The 27,783-nt window shown below is 43.1% G+C and overlaps 1 protein-coding gene across 1 annotated transcript; it reads right to left on the bottom strand.

Annotated features, from left to right (window-relative positions):
• Positions 1 to 26,730, bottom strand: LOC141435819 (uncharacterized). Its single transcript, XM_074098644.1, has 17 exons — positions 26,475 to 26,730; positions 22,850 to 22,951; positions 20,527 to 20,634; positions 19,219 to 19,350; positions 18,651 to 18,785; positions 17,982 to 18,069; positions 16,830 to 16,941; positions 15,614 to 15,760; positions 14,455 to 14,651; positions 13,662 to 13,809; positions 13,041 to 13,121; positions 12,145 to 12,351; positions 7,191 to 8,196; positions 5,697 to 5,748; positions 5,398 to 5,479; positions 1,783 to 1,832; positions 1 to 438 (listed from the first exon to the last, which is right to left on the bottom strand). The coding sequence occupies exons 1-17, from the start codon at positions 26,631 to 26,633 to the stop codon at positions 434 to 436; spliced, it is 2,811 nt and encodes a 936-aa protein (XP_073954745.1). The 5' UTR covers positions 26,634 to 26,730; the 3' UTR covers positions 1 to 433.
• Positions 26,731 to 27,783: the final 1,053 nt, after the last annotated feature.

Genomic DNA, 27,783 nt, shown 5'->3' with positions numbered 1-27,783 from the left:
GTAATTTTGTAAAATAAGAAAAATAAAGAAAATAAATCATAAATAGAGTGTAATTTAAGTAGTTTTTATCAACCGCTTTATTTTCTATTTCGCAACAGAACTATAGAAATCTATAAACAATCAGCACTTCGAAGATTGTGACAGTCTAATGTTTTGCCGCAAAAAATCTGATCTCTGTTTATTAAGGTGCAATTCCACCAGTGTACGGCACTGTGCTGCACATTATATGGCACGTTTGATGGACTAACGTGCGTTAAATATGAAGAAAAATCGTGACCAACATTTGCGTCACCAATTTTTTTATTATTATTTGCTTGTTTCAAAATGTCTACGCTTACCTTCTCAGTATGGAATAAATAGTCTATAGTGTATAATATATTAAAACAACAGCTTCCAGAGCTACGTTTTCTTCATTTGTGGTTGCGGTAGAGCATTAACCTGAAATAAAAAAGAAATGTTTCAAATGTGACTCTTTTTCTTTGTAAAAATAAGTAGTATACATAACAAAAAAAAGGAAGAAAATAACACACCCAACTGTTGAAAAACCTTCGAAATTGTCATTTCCAAGTTCAAAATCTCAATAGCCGAACCGATATTAATGAAACATGGCTAAGAAAAAGGATAGTAGCTTTCACAATAAAAACAGCAACAAAATCAGTTCATCTGTTTGAGAGCTACGATGCCACAGACAGGCAGACATTTGCGACAAACTTATAACACCCCTCTTTTTGCAGCGGGGGTTAAAATCCAAAAATAGCTGACAACAGCTTGTCGAAGAGTAGGTACAGTCACCAGCATTAATATCTGCCACAGCGGAGCGTGCAAAAATATCTGATACGTCCTTCCGGCCCTAGAAATAGAGTCGTATCAGATATTTATACACGCTTGTTGTGTCAGATATTGGTGCTGGTGACTGTACCCATAATAGAAAAACACTTATAAAATATTAGTACCATAGCACAAAGAGAGACAACTTTGTAATTATTTACATAAGCTAATGAAGCGGACGCGCTACGGTGTTAATGTGATGATTGTGATCTATGACCATGATGATTACTTTGCTACGACATGATATCCCAACCGCTCGGAAGTCGTCACGTTATTGCAGAGTTGATATTGTAGTCATGTTCAGAACAAAATTTACTAAAGACATGTTACAGCCTGCGGTAGGGAAGAGTAGTGGTGACCGTTAATGCGCGCAATTACAAAACAAGTTGACGGGGGCGACTGAGGGAAGCGCGGGGCGGGTGCTGGCAAGCGTAAACTGTAATAGCGTCTGTCACATGGGTAGAATTTAACGGTTAGCACTACACTTACGTACCGCCAGCTGAACATAGTGGGAAGAAAATTCGTTTTGCATGCATGCATATATGAAGGTAGTGGGGTAAAACCATAGGTTAAAAAGTGTCTGTCATATCCGAGTCTAGTGTTATCCCACTGTACATTACACGCCAAGTTAGTTTATGAAGAAAAATAATAGAAAGGGGCTGTTTCACCATCTATTGATTAGTGTTAACTGTCGGTTAGGTGTGATGCCGTCTCTATTTGTTTTGTTCAAATAGATGGAGACGGCATCACATTTAACCGTCGGTTAACGCTAATCAATGGATGGTGAAACAACCCCTAAATCTAGTAGAAACAAGTCGAGATAAAGCTTTTGTAAGGATTAGTCTCATGCCAAGCCTCATGCAGTTTCGATTAGAATTTAAATACGAATATTTTGCCATCGTTTTAAGAGATAGGGGATAAACAAATTTTAATTTTTTCGATGTCGATCCTTACCTGTGACGACTTTACATCCATCCATTTTGTTCAAAGAAGTTCGCTCTGCGCTGAAACAGATTGTTTACCTATAGAAAACTAATTTGGAACCGTGAGCGGGGTCTATATTGAAAATCGGCAGAGAGCAAAATTAAATGTTTTTAGTTAGTGTTGGGTACCCAAAAGACCCTATTAGGTACAAGTAATTCGCTGTATCTGTCTGTTTGTCTGTCACATGGCTTATGCTGTATCTTTTTAACAGTTACAATGACACTTAGAAGTGAAGTATTAAAGAGAGGACCAGAATCGTGTTTATTTGGTATGATCACATTCCGTACAAGATTCCGACTGACACTTGGCTTATTCTAATTTGTAAAGTTAAATTCCAAGATTATGTATCTATTCAAATTAGGACATATTCAAGTCTTTTTCTTAGATAGAGAAATTTTATAACAATGAGGAAAATAAGAATAAAGCGCTTATCGCTAATTGATATGCGATCAAAGTCAAATCTTTAATTTATGAGAATATCGCACATAAGTAAAAACATAAAAAAAATGTAAACAGAAATTTAAAAAATAGCAAGTTTTACAGGACATTCATTCAGCAAGGCGAGAAAAGATAAGATAAAATATTAGTACATTGATAATGATTGGAAAACATGGCTGTACAACATAATAGTGTAAGCACACTTATGTGTAACAATAGATAACAACAGTTCAACAACCAAGATAACTTCCGTTCATAAATAGAGACGTAAATAAATTAACGCATTCGCTACCGGCTCAGTTCAAAATCCAAAATGTTGCATTGCCGGGAGGCAGTGAATGCATTAATATTGAACCTTTCATTAAGGTTTGTCACGTGCAATATTATTTGGGGTAAAAAGAAAAGACGGTTTACCTGATGGAAAGCAATAACCACAACCACTACCTATTTGACACCGCAACTTGAGGGCAATACCAGATAGCCGACCCTTTCAGAAACATATTTTTCACGACCGTACCCCATTGGTTAGAGAACCTGACTACGAGGCTTGGAGTCCCGGGTTTGATCCATGGTTGAGGCAGATCTTGTAGGAAAAATACAAATATTTGTTCTCCAGTTTTGGGTGTTTAATATCTATTTAAGTTATGTATCTATCTATTTAAGCATGTTTATCCGTTGCTTAGTACCCAAAACACAAGCTTTGCTTACTTTGCGACTAGGTCAATTGGTGTCAAGTGTCCCGTGGTATTTATTTATTTACATATAGGATCTTTAAAGTTGAAGTTGTTTTGCTAAGGCATTTTGTACGAGGAAAAATAAAGCAATACTGGACAACCCATCAAGGTTAGAATGGCAGGACAAACAGTTCCTCAGAACACTGCATATGATGTATATGGTGCGGAATGAAAATGGAATCATTAAATTAATAAATATGACTGTAACTCCAAAGTTACAATAACTTGGTACAGATACCACCAATGCCATTGTACCTAGTATTTTTTAAGATCAGACACAAAAATAAAAAAAATAACACGACACGACATTACTTTTTACAATTCCAATGCTGTTTTCGTTTAATTCAAGAACGGGATCCATTTACAGTCGAAGGTATAAATATCTACAGAACAGACAGCGTCAAATATATGTATACACCGGCCTTAAGGTTAGTGGCATCAAATTCAACTGTTTGGTTAATGGCAACCGGTCGCTTTAGGTCCGGGTTAAGTTGAAGGGCGAGGGCGGCTCGCTCGCCTTCCTCGCCCTTCGTGAGGCTAGCAACCATTACTGCCCATTGGCAGGGGCAAAGTACACATTGTATCAGACCGGTGGTTAGTAGCATAAAGTTGTATAGATATGTTTGTCGCCTTGGTAACGGGCATATGTATTTATGCCCTTCACTGTATGTGTGACAGCAAAACATCTCATCTTAAAAAAAGTAGTTACAATGTGAGAAGCTCATAGCTCATACACTAGTCATGAAATCATTCCAGAATAATTCAGTAGATGTTTGGTTAAGTTTGAAAGTCGACAAATGTTTCCATTTAATACATTACATTAGATGTTCAAAGTGTAACGCGTTAAAGGTGTGACTTTATTAATCATACTAACATTTTCACTGTCCATCGCTTTCGCCACTGTCATGAGCTGATACTTGCGTGCATTACAGGTAATGCACAAATGTACCGAATCATCTATTTATGACGTCACGTAGACGTGGCAGAGCTAGTTTGACAGTGCATTACATGTAATGCACGGACAGTTAAAGTGCTAGCGTTACCGATACACGCAAAAGGTTGCGAGTGTATTTGTCTGTGTATATGGTTGTTGTTTGTTCTAGATTTTGGTGATATTCGGCACAGACAGTGCAGTCACCTTTAATCAATATCTGCCACACCAGATTGTGCAAAAATTTCTGTCAAAATCTACCCGCCCCGGAAAGAGAGTTATTCATATTTATGTAGGCTTTGCCTTTGGTAGAATGTCTCATCTTCTTTGCAACCGGAATCTCAAACTCTCCACAAGATGTCGCTTAGTGCGTTATGTTTTTTCCGTTCTTCTGTATGGAGTGGAAGCTTGGACGTTGACTCAAGCCATGTGCAAGAGGTTGGAAGCTTTCGAGATGTGGGTATACAGAAGAATGTTAAAGATATCATCGACGGATAGAGTAAGGAACGAAACGGTATTGCAGAGAATGAATAAAAGCTTGGAAGTGATGCGTACTATAAAACTGAGGAAGCTGTTGTATTTGGGGCATATAGTGCGTAACAACAAGTATGGTCTGCTTCAGCTTATTATCCAGGGGGTTCGGAATGAGTACCAGATCCCTCTTTCGAGCGGCAGTCTCTAAGGTTAGGATAGCCCTAATGATCGCCGACCTCCGATAGGAGATGGCACCGGAAGAAGAAGAATGTACCTACATGGATTATGAATGACTATATAGAGAACAGTTTGACACATCATAAAAAGCTTGAAATTAAAAGTTTTTCGAAGCCTTTATTTATTTTATATCGAGAGTGAACTAATAATTAATCATTAACATTTTTATTTTGTTTTATTAGTAGTTAACAATAATATACTGTTCCAAATGTTCAGTATTAAAATTGTGTCTTCGATCATTCAAAATATTTATATATGTGGGTATATAGTATTTGAATTTGGGTGTTATACATATTAGCATTTATTGCTTCTCGCAATCAATCATTCACTATCCTAACCAGAAATATTGCGAATCTAGTGAAAATAGAACGATAGGATGTTTTTTGTAGATTAGTGCTTACATTCGATTTGATCCAGCATTTAATGTTAGCAATACGACTGGGCGGAGGAAGATCGTAAATGTAACATTGTTGAAAAAAAAGAATGATAACATTTATTTAAGGTCTTTTACGAAAAAAACGGAATCTGAGACAAAATTTGTGGTATTTTTTTTATGAATTATATCGGGTTTTGTTCCGCGTACCTTTAACGAAGTCTAAAATATAATATTTGTGGTAGTACTGTAACACAGGCAGTTAGTCAAACTTCCTCAACAATCTACTGAAAAATTCAGAATGGAGAATGATTATGATTAATAACAGTGACCAACCCAGAAGCGAATGTCTACGCATAGCCAAGCATGAAGTGCTGAGGCGAGAACAGGAAACTTACAATTTGTCTTTATCATTACGACCGTCCCCGAAAATAGCATTTCTGGAGCCGAATTGCATTTTGGAAGACTTCTCGTGCTTGGCTGGAGAAAAACCAGAGTTATAACTTACCTTTATGGCGCCAAAGACGTAAAGCATTATAACGCTCGCCATTTAAAAGTAAAATCGATTCTCATAAAAAAATGTAATTTTTAGACGATGTCTGCTTTGCCTTTAACCAGGCGATTATGTAATTCTCTTGATTTATTAAAAATAAATAAAATATATAATTTTTAATAACTAATTAAGTGTTAAGCTTACCACTGTTTAGGACTCCTCCAAATGAGTTGAATTTTGGGGTTTCTTGTGAATGCTGTAACGTTAAAATGATGCATTAACTTTGACTCTTTTGGTCAGCGGACTGGAAGACGAGCTGTCGGTAGGCCTCCAACAAGATGGAGCAATGACCTGGTTTAAGATCGCATGATCGCGGTAGATGCGGAAAGCACAAGACCGGTCTGAGTAGAAAGCCTTGGGGGAGGCCTATGTCCAGCGGTGGACGACTTTCGGCTGATATGATGATGATGAACTTTAAATAAACTTGTATTTTTCCAAATCTATAAATGTCAGATATTTAAAATGTACAGATGAGAGGAAATTTAACGGAACTACAGATAAAGTGACAATCATAAAGATCAGAGTTGTCTAGGTGCATACCACCCCATTGTCAACCAAGTACAGATCAAATTAATAATATTCTTCCATCATAATATTATGTTGGATATCTTGCTCTCTCATTTAGTTTCAGTAAACTTTAGTAAGCTAGTTGAGAAAGCAAGATAAATACACGCACTTAAGCACGAGTACACGTGACGTCACGGGCCCCTACTCCTGAACTTTGACGCGCTTCATCTTTGTTTGACTGACAAAAACGTGTCCAATATTTTCAAACTGACAAACTAAATTGGGATGTCCCAATTTTTGACAACATATAATAAATCGAAAACCATTTGGAGAAATAGGCTTCGTGAAGCGTTTTCAGAAATCAGATTCCAAAAATGTGATAAACTGATTTAAATAAACAAAATTTAAGTAATGACCCTCATTTGACCCCTGGAGTATCTCGTCACTAATAAACTAATAAAGTCACTAATAAAGCAGGTCTACACTCTTAAGCAAATTGACAGTTTGAAATGTCCTGCTTATAATAGCAAAGAGTGACAAAGATAGAACTTTAATCACATGATGCGCAACTGGCCTTAAACAGTTGTCATTTATCGTAAAGTCCGAAATGTCCCAATGTATTTTTACAAATTAAATTATTAATTTACTATGTTACAAGTAAATATAAAAGAATTTAAATATCAGATTTTTAAAAATATATCTATTTATTATCACACCATTAAATAAACAAAGAAATAATCGAAGCTAAAAGAAAAGAAATAAAATAAAACTATTTGTCATGGTTCATTTAGGACCCTAAACCGTGCTTGAATTATTGACAAATTGTAATGCCACAGATTATGTTATGTACAACCTGAATTTTTCCAGGCAATGGAATGTGGCTGTCTCACTGTGACGTCATCCAGCGTATTTCGTAAAAAAATATAAAAAAATAAATACTGATCCAAATTCAAAATCAATGAAAATGGTTATCTTAAAATATCCTATTCTTTCCAAAAATAAGATAAAAACTATAGGTTACTTTTTTTGGTGCATCCCAATTGAATATTGTTTTACCTAGGACATTACCCAATCTTTGTTCAGCTCTCTGTTACTTCACTACGCATAATTAATGATCAGAACATAACTAACCTCCATTTCCTTTAAATTCTTCATGACTGTGCTAAAATCGTCTTCCGGTAGGTCATCAGTCTTCTCCCTCCGATGGTTCTCCGGCTTCTCCTTCGCACGCTCTTTAGGATTGGAGGAATGTTTCGCCTCCTTCTTGTGATTTGAATCAACACTCACTTTGTCTTTTGAAGGCACTGGGTCACACTTTTCATTGTTATGTTCACTTTTAGAGTCCTCAATAACTTCAACGTCACTGCTGCTGTCGTCGACTGCCACCACCGGCTCTGGCTGAACGTCTCCTAAAGGATCTAAGTCTGATATGATTACGATTTCTTTCTTCTTTTTAACTTCAGGCGGTCTTTTATCCGGCTTTGCAAATGTCGGGGAATGATGTACGGGGACTAAAGCAGGCCTGGGTATGTTGTTCTCCGCTACTCTCATGTTCTCTATTTGTTTTTTCGTAACTTCTTCTTTCGTTGTTGGACTAGGCGTTGGTTCTTTCTTGTTTGGCTGGTAACTCGTGTCTACATGCAAGGGAGAATCGACTCTTTTCTCTTTGACGTTCTGCGTTTTTTCCTTAGGTTTAAGCTTCTCTTTCTTAGCCATTTCGTTCAACATAGCGGGTGATTTTACTCTAAGTAGCGGTTCCTTTCTGTCCATAACAGTCGCGTTGATCATTTTCTTTTCTTTCTGGCTGACTACAGGTGTGATGGTTATACTGCCTATACTGTTCGGGACGTATTCTTCTTTACTTTTATCCGTCGCTTCTATTTTATCTGGTGTTTCGACTATTAGTTCTTTGCTTAGAGGGAAGCCGAATACGGTAGGGATTTTTGTTTTTTCCTTGTCTTCTTCGGTGTCAAGTGGCCGGAGTGTGGTGGTGACAGTGAGCGAGCTCGGGAAGGATATTTGTTCGGGCGCAGGCGCGGGCGGCGGAGGCGCGGGCGCGGGCGCGGGCGCGGGGGCAACGACTTGCGACGAGGGCCGTTGACGCTTCACGTCCGACACTTTCAGTTCTTTGTTGAGGCTGAAATATAAACGAGAGTTTGTTTAGTTTGAGTTATTTTATTATAAATAAATAAATTATTGCGAGTTTCACTTCGAATATTTTAATTATTTTTAAAAGCGTGTCGGACACGCCTAAGATAGGGTTCCGTAGCCGTTACAACAAAATAAAGTAATATTATTTTATGGATTTCGTATTTTGTAAGGAATCTTCGAAGTTTAAGTACATTTTATACCTTAGATTAGACCGCTATTTACTTCTAAAGTAGGTACTAATCATTCTCAAACAATCTTATAGTTTTCCTTCCAAGTTTGATATACCACTATGAATTAATTTTCAAACCAACAGTTAAGCTTTCACTAAAAATTTGCACTTAAAGTTGCTTAGTTGAATATTTCGCAAACAGATCACTGTGAGTCGTAAAATCGTCTTCACAGCCCTACCATGCTTTTTGACGGAAAGTCAATGCTGAAGATAGGAAGAAAAGCGTCAGGCCACGCCAGCCGGGCCCGGCCGCGCGCTGTGTGTGTGTGTGTGTGTGTCACTCACTCAGCCTGTCGCAGCAGCGTGGGCATGCGCACGAAGCCGGCTGGGAACAGCGGCAGCGCGCGTCGCAGCAGCACGGCGGGCGCGTCCGCACCGGCCAGCCGCGCCAGCCGCGCCAGCAGCGCCCGGCCGCGCGCTGTGTGTGTGTGTGTGTGTGTCACTCACTCAGCCTGTCGCAGCAGCGTGGGCATGCGCACGAAGCCGGCTGGGAACAGCGGCAGCGCGCGTCGCAGCAGCACGGCGGGCGCGTCCGCACCGGCCAGCCGCGCCAGCCGCGCCAGCAGCGCCCGGCCGCGCGCTGTGTGTGTGTGTGTGTGTGTGTCACTCACTCAGCCTGTCGCAGCAGCGTGGGCATGCGCACGAAGCCGGCTGGGAACAGCGGCAGCGCGCGTCGCAGCAGCACGGCGGGCGCGTCCGCACCGGCCAGCCGCGCCAGCCGCGCCAGCAGCGCCCGGCCGCGCGCTGTGTGTGTGTGTGTGTGTGTCACTCACTCAGCCTGTCGCAGCAGCGTGGGCATGCGCACGAAGCCGGCTGGAACAGCGGCAGCGCGCGTCGCAGCAGCACGGCGGGCGCGTCCGCACCGGCCAGCCGCGCCAGCCGCGCCAGCAGCGCCCGGCCGCGCGCTGTGTGTGTGTGTGTGTGTGTCACTCACTCAGCCTGTCGCAGCAGCGTGGGCATGCGCACGAAGCCGGCTGGGAACAGCGGCAGCGCGCGTCGCAGCAGCACGGCGGGCGCGTCCGCACCGGCCAGCCGCGCCAGCCGCGCCAGCAGCGCCCGGCCGCGCGCTGTGTGTGTGTGTGTGTGTGTCACTCACTCAGCCTGTCGCAGCAGCGTGGGCATGCGCACGAAGCCGGCTGGGAACAGCGGCAGCGCGCGTCGCAGCAGCACGGCGGGCGCGTCCGCACCGGCCAGCCGCGCCAGCCGCGCCAGCAGCGCCCGGCCGCGCGCTGTGTGTGTGTGTGTGTGTGTGTCACTCACTCAGCCTGTCGCAGCAGCGTGGGCATGCGCACGAAGCCGGCTGGGAACAGCGGCAGCGCGCGTCGCAGCAGCACGGCGGGCGCGTCCGCACCGGCCAGCCGCGCCAGCCGCGCCAGCAGCGCCCGGCCGCGCGCTGTGTGTGTGTGTGTGTGTGTGTCACTCACTCAGCCTGTCGCAGCAGCGTGGGCATGCGCACGAAGCCGGCTGGGAACAGCGGCAGCGCGCGTCGCAGCAGCACGGCGGGCGCGTCCGCACCGGCCAGCCGCGCCAGCCGCGCCAGCAGCGCCCGGCCGCGCGCTGTGTGTGTGTGTGTGTGTGTGTCACTCACTCAGCCTGTCGCAGCAGCGTGGGCATGCGCACGAAGCCGGCTGGGAACAGCGGCAGCGCGCGTCGCAGCAGCACGGCGGGCGCGTCCGCACCGGCCAGCCGCGCCAGCCGCGCCAGCAGCGCCCGGCCGCGCGCTGTGTGTGTGTGTGTGTGTGTGTCACTCACTCAGCCTGTCGCAGCAGCGTGGGCATGCGCACGAAGCCGGCTGGGAACAGCGGCAGCGCGCGTCGCAGCAGCACGGCGGGCGCGTCCGCACCGGCCAGCCGCGCCAGCCGCGCCAGCAGCGCCCGGCCGCGCGCTGTGTGTGTGTGTGTGTGTGTCACTCACTCAGCCTGTCGCAGCAGCGTGGGCATGCGCACGAAGCCGGCTGGGAACAGCGGCAGCGCGCGTCGCAGCAGCACGGCGGGCGCGTCCGCACCGGCCAGCCGCGCCAGCCGCGCCAGCAGCGCCCGGCCGCGCGCTGTGTGTGTGTGTGTGTGTGTGTCACTCACTCAGCCTGTCGCAGCAGCGTGGGCATGCGCACGAAGCCGGCTGGGAACAGCGGCAGCGCGCGTCGCAGCAGCACGGCGGGCGCGTCCGCACCGGCCAGCCGCGCCAGCCGCGCCAGCAGCGCCCGGCCGCGCGCTGTGTGTGTGTGTGTGTGTGTCACTCACTCAGCCTGTCGCAGCAGCGTGGGCATGCGCACGAAGCCGGCTGGGAACAGCGGCAGCGCGCGTCGCAGCAGCACGGCGGGCGCGTCCGCACCGGCCAGCCGCGCCAGCCGCGCCAGCAGCGCCCGGCCGCGCGCTGTGTGTGTGTGTGTGTGTCACTCACTCAGCCTGTCGCAGCAGCGTGGGCATGCGCACGAAGCCGGCTGGGAACAGCGGCAGCGCGCGTCGCAGCAGCACGGCGGGCGCGTCCGCACCGGCCAGCCGCGCCAGCCGCGCCAGCAGCGCCCGGCCGCGCGCTGTGTGTGTGTGTGTGTGTCACTCACTCAGCCTGTCGCAGCAGCGTGGGCATGCGCACGAAGCCGGCTGGGAACAGCGGCAGCGCGCGTCGCAGCAGCACGGCGGGCGCGTCCGCACCGGCCAGCCGCGCCAGCCGCGCCAGCAGCGCCCGGCCGCGCGCTGTGTGTGTGTGTGTGTGTGTCACTCACTCAGCCTGTCGCAGCAGCGTGGGCATGCGCACGAAGCCGGCTGGGAACAGCGGCAGCGCGCGTCGCAGCAGCACGGCGGGCGCGTCCGCACCGGCCAGCCGCGCCAGCCGCGCCAGCAGCGCCCGGCCGCGCGCTGTGTGTGTGTGTGTGTGTCACTCACTCAGCCTGTCGCAGCAGCGTGGGCATGCGCACGAAGCCGGCTGGGAACAGCGGCAGCGCGCGTCGCAGCAGCACGGCGGGCGCGTCCGCACCGGCCAGCCGCGCCAGCCGCGCCAGCAGCGCCCGGCCGCGCGCTGTGTGTGTGTGTGTGTGTGTCACTCACTCAGCCTGTCGCAGCAGCGTGGGCATGCGCACGAAGCCGGCTGGGAACAGCGGCAGCGCGCGTCGCAGCAGCACGGCGGGCGCGTCCGCACCGGCCAGCCGCGCCAGCCGCGCCAGCAGCGCCCGGCCGCGCGCTGTGTGTGTGTGTGTGTGTGTGGGTGTGTCGCTCACTCAGCCCGTCGCAGCAGCCGGCCAGCGCCCGCACGAAGCCGGCTGTGTGTGTGCGTCACTCGCGCGTGCAGCAACAGCAGCGGCGCGTCCCGCACCGGCCAGTGTGTGCCAGCCGCGCCAGCAGCGCCCGGCCGCGCGCTGTGTGTGTGTGTGTGTGTGTCACTCAGCCTGTCGCAGCAGCGTGGGCATGCGCACGAAGCCGGCTGGGAACAGCGGCAGCGCGCGTCGCAGCAGCACGGCGGGCGCGTCCGCACCGGCCAGCCGCGCCAGCCGCGCCAGCAGCGCCCGGCCGCGCGCTGTGTGTGTGTGTGTGTGTGTGTCACTCACTCAGCCTGTCGCAGCAGCGTGGGCATGCGCACGAAGCCGGCTGGGAACAGCGGCAGCGCGCGTCGCAGCAGCACGGCGGGCGCGTCCGCACCGGCCAGCCGCGCCAGCCGCGCCAGCAGCGCCCGGCCGCGCGCTGTGTGTGTGTGTGTGTGTGTGTCACTCACTCAGCCTGTCGCAGCAGCGTGGGCATGCGCACGAAGCCGGCTGGGAACAGCGGCAGCGCGCGTCGCAGCAGCACGGCGGGCGCGTCCGCACCGGCCAGCCGCGCCAGCCGCGCCAGCAGCGCCCGGCTGCGCGGGCACCACGGGAACCGACGCTTCGGGAGACGCTTCTCTATCGTCCGGCCGTCGGAGGCCACTTGGAGTTTCTTCCTGCAAAATAATAATGATATATTGTATTTCAATCCTATTTATGAAAAGTGTAAACAAAGAGGCCATTAACCCGACCACTGACATTTAGTGACGTGAAAACCTAGAACCTATTGCAATATAATTAATCTGTTCAGTAAATCGATTACTTTATTAATTGAATAGATGAAATTATTTTTGTGTATTTTATTATTTAAAATACTTCATTTAATTCCAAAGACTGCTTATCCATACTAATATTATAAATGCGAAAGTGTGTGTTTGTTTGTCCATCTTTCACGTCGAAAAGGAGCAACGGATCGACGTGATTTTTGGCATAGAGATAGTTTATGGGCGAGAGTGACATTTGCTACTTTTTAACCCCGGAATAATGCACAGTTCCCGAGGGAACAACGCGCGATAACCGAAACCACGCGGGCGAAGCCGCGGGCAAAAGCTAGTTCAATTATAAAAGCAGTAACTATTTTTTTAATTTTAAGGTGCTACTAATGTTGAAATTCAGACATTTGTCAAGAAAATCATAGTGAAATGAAAACTTGAATTAGTTTGTTTGACTGTACACAACCCAACCCAACAACCCTGTAGCCAACTTCCAAAAATGCAAAACTTTTTAGAGGAAATCATACATCTCAAGTATACATCACTGGATAAAAATTGTAATTAATTCAAACAGCTAAAATAAAATTGATTACCTCTCTTCCATGACCCTGTCGCATTCTTGCTGATAACTAGCCATCATGCTGGGCTGACGATCATCTATTAATGCTTTTAACCTGAAATAACATGAATTATAAATGAGCAAAAAAAATGGCTGCCTTAAAAAAAGTATTAAGGTTAAGGGTAAGGTTAAGTTAAGTCATGTGGTACTGATGTTTTATGCAACACCAATGAAAACCATGAAGTAATATTCGGGAGTTCGCAAGGGATTTTTCAAGTGATTGGGCGTTTTTCCATTAGCCGGCCCGGCACCGGGGAAGCAAAAATGTATGACAATGTATGGCTCGCTTATTCACTTACCGGCGCCGGCGTTGAGCCCCACCGGCGGCGCCGTCCACTCGGTGCTGGCCCGGCAAAACCTCGCCGGCAAAATGCCGGTGCCGTGCCGGTGCCAGGCCGGCCAATGGAAAAACACCCATTTCCTCCCACAGCAGGGTAGCCAACACTAGCTTTGCCTACCCTCAATGCACGCCATAGTCTTTAGGTGCTCCTGGCGTTCAAAGGATTACCCATAACTAACGTGACCATTTTTTTATGATTCAGAACGGGACATTAGTTTATTTAGTTTACATAGTATATTTATGGGCCATAACTACCTCTGCAGTGTTTCTACAATCTTTGCTTCTCTCTCCTCGGGCGTCAGCCGGCTAAAGTCGTCATCGGCGTCGTCGGGCGCCTTCCGCTTGTTGGCGGTGGCGGCGGCCGCGGGAGCGGGCGCCGGCGGGGCACTGGCGGCAGGAACTTCTGGAATTGGGCAGTTAACTCGTAGGCAACAAAAAACTCAGCGGCACAAAATTCGGCCCACTCTACACCGTGTTATTTTTATACATACATACATAAAATCACACCTCTTTCCCAACGGGGTAGGCAGAGACTACATCCTTCCACTTGCTACGATTCTGGCATACAACTCTCGCTTCCTCTACATTCATCAATCTTTTCATGCATGCACGTCGGTTTAGAGTACTCCTGACCCGACCTTTCTTCAGAACGTCCCCGATTTGATCCTGGTACGTCAGTCTAGGCCAAATGTAAGCCAAACAAATAATTACGAGTCGAAGTGGTTGCTATGGCCGAAATCGGTCGGTTTGTCATCATCGTCACAGGTCAAATGAAGTTAATTTCCTCAGGTTGTAGTGTAGGACCTTGTGCAAGGCCCGCCCGGATTGCTACCACCATCTTGCTCGCTAATCCTGCCGTGAGCCTACCCCTGGTGTTGCAGATGTTTATGGGCGGTGGTGATGTCTTACCATCAGGACACCCACTTGCTCGTTTTCCATCAAGCACAAAATAAAAAATAAAAAAACTTCCCATATCTCTGATGGAAACGGAGCCTAAGGACGCTATGGCTGTACAGATATTTATGTTGTTGACTGTGAGTGTACTCACGAGTATTATGGACAGGCTTGGCCGGGGCCGGGGCCGGGGCTGGTGCTGTGGGGGGGGTGTGCGCGGCGGGCTGCGTGAGCGCGCGCACGCGATGCAGCAGCTTGGCGCGGGAGGCGTGCAGCGCGCGCGCCGCCCGGCCCCACGCCGCGCGCTTGTGACGCGTCGCAGCGTTGCACGAACACAGCGCCTTCTCCAGGCTGCAACATTCATTCAATGAGGGCTATCGTTTTTTGTCTCACTAGATGGCGCACTGTTGCGTGAGGTTTTTAAGTATGACTTTCAAAGTCTGTTATACGGGCGTGAAAACAAAGTTTAGATTAAAATCATATTTAATACACCTTAAAACCGTGCGTAGCTCACCCAAAAACTATGAGATTTGACATTTCGGAGACCTCACGCTACACTAGCGCCTCAAGTGGCGAATTCATACGCGATAGCCCTCATTAAACCACATAATGCCCACATTCACATTATTCCAGTAAAATCGTGCCAGTGGCGATACATTGCGGGGTCACAATCCAAACGAGTTACACAAGATTGATCGAGATTCGCAGTGACATACTACTGGAACGGTTTTATTGGAATAATGTGAACCGGGCTTTACAAATGAAACGGATACAAAATTCTGATCTATTGTCAAGAAGACATTAATATCTAAGGTGTATTATAAAGTTAATGATTATATCATGGACAGGGATATTTGGAAATAATTCCGATCTGCATTAGCGATCCCTTCAAATAGCGAACCTACTGTGTTAAAAATAAAGTTGTGACATATAGATATCATTTAATAATATTGTAAATCTGTTCTCAACAGAGGTTTTTCCGAACCGGTGGTAGATTTTTTTTGACATTCATAAGTACTTGTTATAGCCAAAATTGAATAAAGATATTTTGACTTTGACTTTGAACCATACACTTTTAAGAAGTCACCGAGGAGACATTATCATGACAACAAGCTACACTAAAAAGATGATGAAATGTGTATTACAAATTGTTTCTTTTCAAACAAAATAAAATAAATATTTATGGGGACCCATACAACAAATGTTTTTTTTGCCGTTTTTTACTAATGTCTAATGAATGTTATATAGATGGTACGGTGCCCTTCGTGCGCGAGTTCGAATCGCACTTGGCCGATTTTATAAAGTATATTGACCTGATCAAATGTTTCTCATTGCTAGCAGTGAGCTGTGCTACGGGCAAGCCAGGATTCTCAGCCTTCTGCTTGCTGACTGCTGCCTCTATCAGCTCCAACACCAGAGCCACTGGCTGAGGCAGCTTCACTTCAGACTTTTCCACATCCCTGAAAGAAAAATACAAGAGTTATATGCGGCAGTATTAAACCCGTTCATTTTCTACAAAATTGAGTGGAACTATGACAAAGACAAAAATAAAAAAAGTCTTTCTCTTGCACTCTCATTGGAAATTGTATTTCACGCAAGGAACAATGCCGGGTGACTAAATCGCGAAATTGTTGTTTTTTTATTCAGATGACGAATTAGCTCGTTGAAGTAGCAATGAGGGTTTTCACAGAGGCGAAATGTCACTAGATGGCGTTAGTATCGTGAGGTCCGTTTGACGTTTGCTTGCGATTGGCTCATTTACTTATTCAACCAATGAGGGCTATCGCGTTTGAATTCGCCACTAGAGGCGCTAGTGTAGCTTGAGGTCTCCGAAATGTCAAATCTCATAGTTTTTGGGTGAGCTACGCGGGTTTATTTATAATTAGAATAATTTTGTGAATATTTTGGAATATCTGAAATTAATTATGGCAAATATGCGTTCCGGGGCAATGAATGTCTGTGTTTTGAGACAGTTTTGTCTTTCGGAAACCTTTGTCCTCCCTTTTTTCCGAACAAAACAGGGACTATGCAACACTGTGGCATGCTCGATATTTTTATGGTACGGTTTTAAGGTGTATTAAATATGATTTTAATCTAAACTTTGTTTTCACGCCCGTAATAAAAGACTTTGAAAGCCATACTTAAAAACCTCACGCAACAGTGCGCCATCTAGTGAGACAAAAAACGATAGCCCTCATTACGAGCAAACGTCAAACAGAGCTCACGCTACTAACGCCATCTAGCGATATTTCACCTCTGTGTAAACCCTCATTGGCAGGCCATATAACACGGAAAATAGATGGCCATCTGTTTTTTGTGGCCAAAAAGTTCTCGAATGGAGACCGTGAATCGGCAAACGCAGCGTAGGACGTCCACCAAGATGGTCTGGTTAAAGCCGCGGGTTCCCGGTGGATGCAGGGCGCTTCCAACCGAAGCAACTGGACGTATCCGGCAAGCCTGTGTCCAACAGTGGACGTCCAACAGCTGTTGATTCTCTTACCGTCGTGTTCTACGTTTCAAGAGACTTACCGCGAGCTATCAGAGGTGACGGCGTTCTCGGAGCTAGGAGCTGGCTTGGAGGCCGCGGAGTCCGAGTGAGAAGTGCGAGAGTCCGCGCTCTCCGCGTCGCCGTGCCCATTATCTGCGACAATAAGGCAATTTTGAACTTCCAACTGATACTAATTATTATACCTACGTAGGTATAGCGTGTCAGGAATCTTAATGAGAGATTAAGGGGCTGTTTCACCATCCATTGATTAGTGTTAACTGACGGTTAAATGTGATGCCATCTCTATTTCTTTTGTTCGAATAGACGGAGACGGCATCACATTTAACCGTCAGTTAACACTAATCAATGGATGGTGAAACACCCCTAAATAGATATTGATCACCTTCTGATAAAACACATTATAAACACATGTCAAGATATTCACAAAAGGATGCTCAAAATAAATGTATCATCCCAGCTTATATACGTCCCAGTGCTGGCCACAGGCCTCCCCTCAGAATGAGAGGGCTTGGGTGGGAAGTAGTCCAGTGGGAACTTCACACACACCATTGAATTGCTTCGCACGTTTGTGTAGGTTTCCTCACGATGTTTTCCTTCACCGTAAAGCTCGTGGTAAATTTCAAATGTAATTCCACACATTAATTTGGAAAAACTCACGAGGTGCGGGCCGGGGTTTGAACCCACGATCGTCTGCTAGAGAGGCCATAGGTCAAACCGCTCAGCCACCACGGCTTACAAAAAATAAATAGTGTATAAGAGTGACGGCGAAGTGTGAGTATGTGACCAGAGGTACGAGACTAGGTTTGAACCCACGATTCTCTATACAATTAGACTAGTTTAGGGTCCTTCTATTAATCATGTTATCTTGATATCTTCTTCTATCTTGATCTTCCACAAAATAGAGCAAACATACATTAGAATATTTGATCTGAGGCCCTGTCTAACACTTGCAATCACTGTCTCACGGTAAAAGACGAGGGTAGAACGAGGAATGCGATCGCGAACTGTCAGCCATATACCAAAACTCGAACTTCGTATGTTGCCGTCCCGCTGACGCTTATGTCATTTAATACGCGAGTGAAAGGGACGGTGCGATACGAACTACGATTTGCGAGTTTCGTAGTAGCCCCTCTGTTCCTTGGAGTCGAGTGATAAAATAAACGAAACAATACCGTCCGAAGTCTGCTTCCCTGATGTGGCAGCCGATGAGTCCGTTCTTCTGATTTTCTTCGCCTTCTTTTTATCAACATCTTTGTTTTTCTAAAACAATAACGACATTATGACAGTATGCATCGAAGTATAGGTATTTTGTCTCTACTGAAAAATTTAAAAATTGCACCAGCAGAATTGATTTGGCAATCAAAATAATTAAATTACTTAAATTTATTGTATCAGGCGTTATTTTGCGGAGGTCCACACAAATCTTATCTTCTATCTATTACATTATCTATTGTTATTCTATTCTATTTTATCTTATGATAATTAAGATCGCGGGTGAGCAAAGTTATTATTTGTAGCTCATTAAACTAATTATGTACTTTTACTATCAATTAAATTATAATTATTTTTATACAACTATTCTAAATCATCTGAATACATTTCGTTGCTGATTTATCCGATTGCTCTGATTGCATCATTTCAATAAAATCATAGTTCCTCAAAGAACCTTACATTCCTTAGCAATGTTATTTTTTCATTAACTTTATATGGATCCAAACAGTAAGCATACGCTTCCGTTTTAAACAAATAATTTATCCATCTACTTAAATCAATTCATATTTGATGGATGTTAAATTGAGAACTTCCTTCTTGTTTAAATTTGGTTAAAATAGAAAATTTACCTTCTTTCGGTGCTCGTTATGTGAATGCACCTCCCCATTGGGTATTACAGCCTTCGGTTCCTTCTCATCAGTACTGGAGTCCGATGAACTCTCAGAGGACTCCTCCTCGCCGCTGCTGCTTGATGAAATACGTCTCTGTGGAAGTAACAACACTGACTTACATACTATGCGTACCTAGTTTAAACTAGTGCAAGAGACATTAAATTACGAAGGCTTTCTTTTTTGAAAATCATACAAGATAGGCATTGTATATTCTATGACGGAGCTGATGCCGTAAGCACAAGCTATTTATACCAAAATTTTGACATTACTTTTTTTGCATAAACATTGATAGTTTACACATAATTTGCCTCTTCTGGGGATTGAAACTGCTCCACCAGCTTCATAATTAGATTCTCTAACCACTATCGAATGCCAACTACTCATTTTAGTTCATATACAATATATTGAATAAAATCGGTATTGTGTAATAATAATAATAGAATATTAAAACTATGCTTCGGCTCTGGTTTCATCTAGAAAAACTATGTTTGAATCTGATATTTTTAAATATATGTACCCAATGTACCTTATTTCTTCTTCCATTCTCAGCATCAGAAGTTAATCGGTTCTCCGGGACATTCTTGAACTCCAAGGAACCGCTGTTGATGTAGAATCCTCCATAGAAAGTGTCGCATTCAGGCGGCACTATCTCATCATACTGGAAGCAATTAAAGCAATAATTATATGTAAATTAAGCTTTTAATTAAAATAGTCCTAATTCTTTTTTCATTTACTCTTGTCTTAGGCAATAGGTAAACAATATTGATATGTCTTTTTAGTGTAAAATACTTTTTCAAAATAAGTATTATAAAAATAATACTTTAACCTTATTGTAAAAAGCGAGAAAAAGGTTAAACAAGTGGGTCATTTTCAGTGATTTTTGAAGCATAAAAAACCAGCATTTTATTAAATAGCCTACAGTATGTATACTGTTTCTTCAATACAATAACCATGAATAAATTCACGCGTACTGCATACAATACAATTTATACAATTCATGAGGAGCATTGTCCATAGCATAATTATCGAATATTTATTTATACAAGTGTAAGTTACGCGCATTTACAAAATTTAGCACATTTTTGTAGTAATTAAAATAACATTTATTATTGAACCAGTTTGACACTTTTTGAGGTGCAACAAATTCAGCTATTCATATAAATACTAATATTATAAATGCGAAAGTATGTTTGTCCGTCTTTCACGTCGAAACGAATCGACGGATCGACGTGATTTTTGGCATAGAGATAGTTTATAGGCCAGAGAGTGACATTGGCTGCTTTTTATAATAGCGCGTGATAACCGAATTCCACGAGGACAAATCGGCGGGCAAAAGCTAGTCATATATTATATTGTAACTAGGTTTTGCCCACGACGTCGTCTGCGTAGAATTCGGCTATCGCGCGCTGTTCCTTCGGGAAATGTGCATATTCCGGGATAAATAGTAGCCTATCTCTATGGCAAAAATCACGTCGATCCGTCGTTTCTTTTCCACGTGAAAGACCGACAAACATACGCACTTTCACATTTATAATATTACTAGCTTTTGCCCGCGGCTTCGCCCGCGTGGAATTCGGTTATCACGCGCTGTTTCCTCGAGAACTGGTCACTTTTCCGGGGTAAAAAGTAGCCTATGTCACTCTCTGGCCCATAAACTATCTCTATGCCAAAAATCAAGTCGATACAAACATACAAACACACTTTCGCATTTATAATAATATTAGTAATAGTATGGATTTGTTGTACCTCAAAATGTCTCAAACTGGTTGAATAACATAAGAAAGTCCCGAAAACGCATATATGCGTTCGCGGCACTTAATGCCTTAATACTTACATTATCTGTGTTGTCAATGAATGAGTCATTGTCATCATAACCGGCCCCAATGTCCGCAAAATCATCATTTTTCGTGCGGCCTTTCCTTCCATATGTACTTTTGCCCCCCTGCAATTAAATAAACAAAATAAATAAATATCATGGGACAACTGACATCTACCCAAACCAAGCAAAGCTTTGTACTATGGGTACCGGGGTTACCTAGTAAACATTCTTATATTTTCCTACTAATATTATAAATGTGAAAGTTTGTGAGTGAGTGAGTGAGTGAGTGAGTATGTTTGTTACTTCTTCACGCTGAAACGGCTCTACGGATTTGGATGAAATTTGGCGAAAAGTTAGTTTATAACCTGGATTAAAACATAGGATACTTTTTATCCCGATATTCCCACGGGATAGGGATAAAATCTCGAAATAATAACCGCTGGGCTTAGAGTCATGAAATTTGGTAACGAGGTAGTTGGACGTCTGGAATAACACATAAGCGACTAATTGACCCGATATTCCCACGGGATACCTAGGGATAAATCTCGAAATAACAACCACTGGCTTAGAGCCAAGAAATTTGGCATGTAGGTAGCTGGACCTCTGAAAATAACGCAGAAGCTATTTTTTTACTCCGATATTCCCACGGGATAGGGATAAAATCTTAAAATAATAACCGCTGAGCTGAGAGTCATGAAATTTGGTATGTAGGTAGTTGGACGTCTGGAATAACACATAGGCAACTTTTTGGCCCGATATTCCCACGGGATACCTAGGGATAAAATCTTGAAATAACAACCACTGGGCTTAGAGCCATGAAATTTAGTATGTAGGTAGCTGGACCTCTGGAATAACACATACGCTACTTTTTATCCCGATATTTCCACGGGATAGGATTAAATCTCGAAATAATAACCGCTGGGCTTAGAGTCATGAAATTTGGTATGTAGGTAGCTGGACGTCTAGAATAACACATAAGCGACTTTTTGACCCGATATTCCCACGGGATACTTAGGGATAATATCTTGAAATAACAACCACTGGGCTTAGAGCCATGAAATTTGGTATGTAGGTAGCTGGACCTCCGGAATAACACATAAGCTATTTTTTATTCCGATATTCCTACGGGATAGGGATAAAATCTCGAAATAATAACCACTGGGCTTAGAGTCATGAAATTTGGTATGTAGGTAGCTGGATGTCTAGAAAAACACATAGACGATTTTTTGACACGATATTCCCACGGGATACCTAGGGATAAAATGTCGAAATAACAACCGCTGGGCTTAGAGGCATGAAATTTGGTATGTAGGTAGCCGGACGTCTGGAATAACACATACGCTACTTTTTCCCGATATTCCCACGGGATAGTTTTGTAACTAAGGGACCCCATACATCCCTATATTATTATTATATTATTTTTATTTTGTATTTATTTCTTTAATTGTATACTGTAGTTTTTAAGTATTTTATTTTGAAAAAATGACTTTCTGCCAAGTTTCTTGCGGCGCATTCTTCTTGGCAATGATGGTCTTTCCGAAAGCGCTGGTAGTTTAAAAAAAAAGTGTAAAAGTGCCCATTGCGGCCTATTTACTGAATGAATGAATTTGAATTTTAAATTTGAATTTGGATTGGGAAAAAATTTGAAATTTCAGCACTGGGTTTTAGGGTCTTGAATTTTGTACAGTCATTCACAACACAACCTCAATGAAGACCACGATATAAATTTTGAAAATTTCCAGGGGAATTTTGTAAAATCCCGAAAATTGGAATTGCAACTACCAGACCGAAAAGTTTACGCGTGCGAAGCCGCGGGTAAAAGCTAGTAAATATATAATATTAAGCCACTAAGACTCGAGACAAAAAAGCAAACTTTCATATCATTCATAAAAATATTTGTCCCAACCGGGGATTGAACCCAGGATCTCAATCTTCTTGTCAGGTTCTCTAACTACTTGACTATCTTGTCATGACGTTGGCTTTCCCGTCGGTAATTATCATTATTGTTTTAAATGTTAGGTTGTACAGGCATCAGCTCGCACATTTCCGTGCAAGTAGCTCACCTGCTCGAGTCCTATTTATATGAACTAAACTAGAAATAAAATCTGCAATCCACAGGCATGTCTAATCTGGGCTTAATATGTCTGGTGAAAAACATTTCTCAAGCTTTTTCAAGATTTTTTATGGTACTTGCATTGTCATCTTGACAACCACACTTTTCATTCAATTAAATGTATTCAGATGAAAAAGCAAACACAATTTTTAATTTATTTTACCAATAAAAATCAAGTGGTCTTATATGAAAGTTATTATTATTAAGTTATACAAATCGACTTACATATTTTTGTTCAAACTTCTTGGCAACCCGTTCCACATCATCATCATTGTCTGAAAATGGATCTGCCTTGTTGGTTTTACCATTTTCAACTATCTTCTTTCTCTGAAATCAAATTAAGCGACATATTAACACCTAGCCTATTCCTTTCCCATACAGAAGCCGAACTTATTCTCAATGTTATTGTTTCTTGTCTATGTTATACTATGTAATAAATGCAAAGGTTTATGAGTGTGTGAGGTGTTTGTTACTGCTTCATTTTAAAACAGCTTTAATTTTTTTTTAAGTTTCTATTTGGTATGTGGCATGTAGAAGACGCCCCAGTAAAAAAAAAGTCATGAAATATGGCATAGTTGTTTGTAATGCAATGTGAAAGAAAACTGCAATGTAATCTTTGGGAATTCCCATGGGGATTTTAGTTTGCTATTCCTTCAAGCTATAATGTCTGAATAGTTTTGAATGAAATCTGGAATGACGTCTCAAATAACAAATAGGCTACTTTTTATCAGGATGAAATCTCAAAATTTCAAGTGCTATGATTATACTCTGTTTAATTTAAGGTTTGAATTAACGGCACTGGCGTATCGAGTTATTGTGGCCTGGATTTTTGTTTGTGTGAAGATATCAGTATTATAGAATTTTGAGTTGGTAACTCAACATCCTGGGGAGGGTAATAGACCATACTGGGGTGGGCACGGCCCACCCGGCCCCCCTCTATATACACCTATAATAAACAGTCAAGATGTACCACATGTTGCACGGTTTTTTCGAACATAAATTAAATAACATGAATTTATTAGCAATATTTATTGTTTATTTTTACTATTGAAGTTAACACAGTTTTAAATAGTTTCATTTAAAAACGTGTGCAATTTTTTAAAAATGCAACGGATATCCGGCAACTATTTTACTATTCGGCCGAATACCGGATAGTTGAGTATTATCTGGCCGGATACCGGATGGTAAAAAACTTATAGTCATGATTAAAAACTGGTATTTATTTATTAATTTATTTATCAATTATTGACATCAGTTTATATTCCAAGGGGATGTTCCACCACCCATTGATTAATTTTAACTGACGGATAAATGTGATACCGTCTAGCGTCTATTCAAACAAAACAAACAGAAACAACATCATATTTATATGTCAGTTAAAATTAATCATGGGTGGTGAAACAGCCCCTAAGTTAATTAATTATACTCTACAAGTTGCAACCTGCAAGAGGTGGCATGCGAATATCTGGTATCCGGCCAAACCGCTATCCGTTTCATCTACAAATTTTACCGTTCAGTTTCAAATGTTAAAATAGACCCTTATCACAAATTGAAAATACAAACTGAAATAAAGATGCACAGAAAAACCAGAAAAATAAGACCAGCACTGGGAATCGAACCCAGGTCCTCGGCATTCCGTGCCGCGTGCTGTACCGCTACACCACTGCTGGACAACGGTACAGACACGAATTTCCCCTATTCACCACACATCTCAGCTTGTTTGTTTCTTATTTAGCCACTTAAGCAGTGACGTTAGCGACATCTATACCGTAGCCCTCATTGAGAAACTTTCGGCACTCCATTGGAACTATTTGGAACTAACCGCTCACCCGGACAAGAGATATTGTTATCAAGCAATCAAATTAAGATTGCTTTTTGGAATCTAAATGTCACTAGCGTCACTGCTTAAGTGGCTAAATAAGAAACAAACAAGCTGAGATGTGTGGTGCATAGGGGAAATTTGTGTCTGTACCGTTGTCCAGCAGTGGTGTAGCGGTATAGCACGCAGCACGGAATGCCGAGAACCTGGGTTCGATTCCCAGTGCTGGTCTTATTTTGCTGGTTTTTCTGTGCATCTATATTTCAGTTTGTATTTTCAATTTAGGTTTTACGGGATGACCGTAAAAGTAAAAATTTGGAATTTAAATAAAAAATACAAAAAGATTCCAAAAAACCAATCTTAGACCCTTATCACATCATTAAGAAAATTTTACTAATGAAAGTATTACCACATCAATCTTCAAACAAAATATAATCTGTTCAAATTATCATCATCATAAAACATACTTAAGGTTTAGTGTAAATTCTCAAATAACGCACGTATAAACGCATTTTTGCCATAGAGAGAGACGCAGTTATACGATAGAGCGGGAACATGAAGTAGCTCTCACTTGCACACGCCTGCATCTCCTTGTTCGCGAGAGCGAAAAAGATGCACGATATCGTTTTATCATGTGAATGACAGAGAAGCAATGGCCAATGACCGACACCCCGACACGCTTATCGGCCAATTAGAGAGAGACAGACTTACCGGCTGAGCGCGGGAGAATCGCTAACTGCTGGCACAAAGGTGCGATAGATAGACAAAAAAACCATCATCATCAAGAACTTACTTCAAAAACTACGATTCCCTATTCCTACTATAAAATCTAGACTAGAACAAACTACAAAAATAACATAAAACCCAAAACAACAACAAAAAATACAGTCCGGCACGCGTAATGTAGAATTACAAAGTCAAAGGCGCCATCTATTAACCCAATCTATAAATAGACTGACAGGTCGCGCAAATAAAATAACCTCTAAAATATACATACTACGTTAAATAATTACACCCATTCCATCATTTACATAACCTGGCCCACACAACTAAATCGCAATGTCAATCATTCACGCGCACACAACTGCAACTAACACTTAACCTCTCCTATATACTTAACCATCATACATAACGGCAATCGATAGTAACGACCAAAATATTATCCACTATAATACATAAATAAGCACCCCAATGCCGAACCCTGCATATTTCCAAGCTATACATTTCAACTCGGCCGCATTATAGTATGATGTTTGCAAACAAAGTAAATAAGCACTAAATATCTGTAAGATCACTGCATAGGCAATAAGCCATTTAAAATAAAAAAAAAGGAATAAAAATACACCTCAACTGTGTGTAAGAGCAGCACGACGATACGGGCATACCTAGACAAGTACATACATCCGCTATCTCATTATATACATCGATATCTATTACCTATATACCCAAAAGTTATAGCAAACAGCTGTTAATTCTTTCTAATGAAATCAATTTAAAAGTTAGAGAAAAAATAACCTAACAACACGATAGACTATCACTCAAAACAACACTGCATTCGGCGGGCTAACCTAGGTCACAAAGGTAGGACTTTCGCCAGCTAATTACTGTCCTACGTGTTTATGGTTTCGTCAGCAGTCATGCGACGTGGTGCTAATAATAATAATACAAGATAAACGCAAATTTTCCCACAAAAACTACGAAATCGAAATGTTCTTCACAATCAAAACATTACTCTCGTATGTCCTAGGTTGACAACGATCATTCTAAGATTGTTGCAAACATGGCGACCGCTATCTGAGCTTCTCGTGCAGCTCGTGGACGCGAATTCATGTAACAAACCTAATACAAAGCACTGTAACGTAAGCAAAAAATATCCTAAAACGATCTCAGTTCGCCTCATTTCTAAGCAGCTGTGCTCATCAACCCTTCAAGTTACACGCTTAATTTATTTTAGACAGATTCCCTGATCTATAAGGAGCTGGAAAACCAGTATGGTTGCGTAAATTGCTATGATTTTCTGTTATAACTTACGTCTTCTGCAATGACTAGTTCCTTGTAATTCAACTCTGGATATTTACTTTCGTTGCTTTCATCCAGATTTATAGTTAATCTCACTGTTTTACACACACTATTCTTTGCACTTTTAGGGGCACCCACTGTTATAAGAGTAGCACGTTTAGGGTCCGACATTTTTTACCAAATTCTAGCATAAAATGATTTTTTTCAAGGCATGACACGGCCTGCATTTTCAAACAGTGTAGCACATTTCCACCATGTTGGAATTCATTGTTTGGGTTGTGAGCGCCGCGGATGGAAGGCGAACTAATATTAAGTTACGTGTTTATTATCATAGATGGCAACATTTGTTGCTTGCAAATGACAACAGATGTCCTCATAGTCGTTCAAAACTTCTTTTGATTCCTATATAAATAAACTTAACATTTTAATAAAAGACAGTTTGACAATCAATTAATTACAACTGCATTAGATCATGGATCTTACGAGCTTATTTATTTCGCCAAGTAATTTATAAGTTTAATATTGAAAGCTGTCATTTTGCCCTCATTGAATTCGACGCTACAAGTCAAGTATTGAGCTAAACGATTTTGCTTGTTACCACTAGATGGCACTTTTCTCAAGTTAAGAATGAAATCTGCTTTATCCACCAAGAAAATTTAAATTTTCGTTGGTCTTTGTTTGAACACAGAGTTGGAGTGAAGTACTAAAGAAATCAGAAAAAAATATTCATTATCAAAGAGGTGGATCAATAAAATTTTGACCATGTCGTCTAATGCCAGTTATATTTATGTATTTATTAATTAATTATGGCAGTTATTTACTTAATTTAATAGCCATAGGTGTAGAGTAGGATGGGAGTAATCGGTTAGATTAAACTCAAATAAATGATAGTCGCGGATTGAATGCCAGCAGGCAGTAAGGTGGGCACCAGCGGAGCGGCGAGCGAGTTCTTTGCTCATTGCGCGGCAGAGACGATCTACCTACGCTACACAGTGGCTACCTGAGGGAGGGCCTACTCTGACTGAAGTTCGAAAATCGAAGTTCGTATCGTATCGTCCCTCTCGTTCTCGTATTAAATAGTATAAGTGTCAGAGGGACCGCACGACACGAACTTCGAGTTTCGAGTTTCGTAGTACCTAGCCGCTGGCAGAAAATGCATTTCAATTCAACAGAGAAAACGCTCGCTCGCTATCTTCCAGTCCGCAGCCTTCTAAGGGCCGCATACACTCTGAAAATAATTCCGTTTCGGAATTTCGTAGTAATACCTACTATCCCTACTAATATTATAAATGCGAAAGTAACTCTGTCTGTCTGTCTGTCT

The sequence above is a fragment of the Choristoneura fumiferana genome, chromosome 15 (assembly GCF_025370935.1).
Source record: "Choristoneura fumiferana chromosome 15, NRCan_CFum_1, whole genome shotgun sequence".
NCBI classification, from domain to species: Eukaryota; Metazoa; Arthropoda; class Insecta; order Lepidoptera; family Tortricidae; genus Choristoneura; species Choristoneura fumiferana.
The sequence above is the reverse complement of the archived record's forward strand: the minus strand, read 5'-3'. Positions and strand labels throughout refer to the sequence as shown.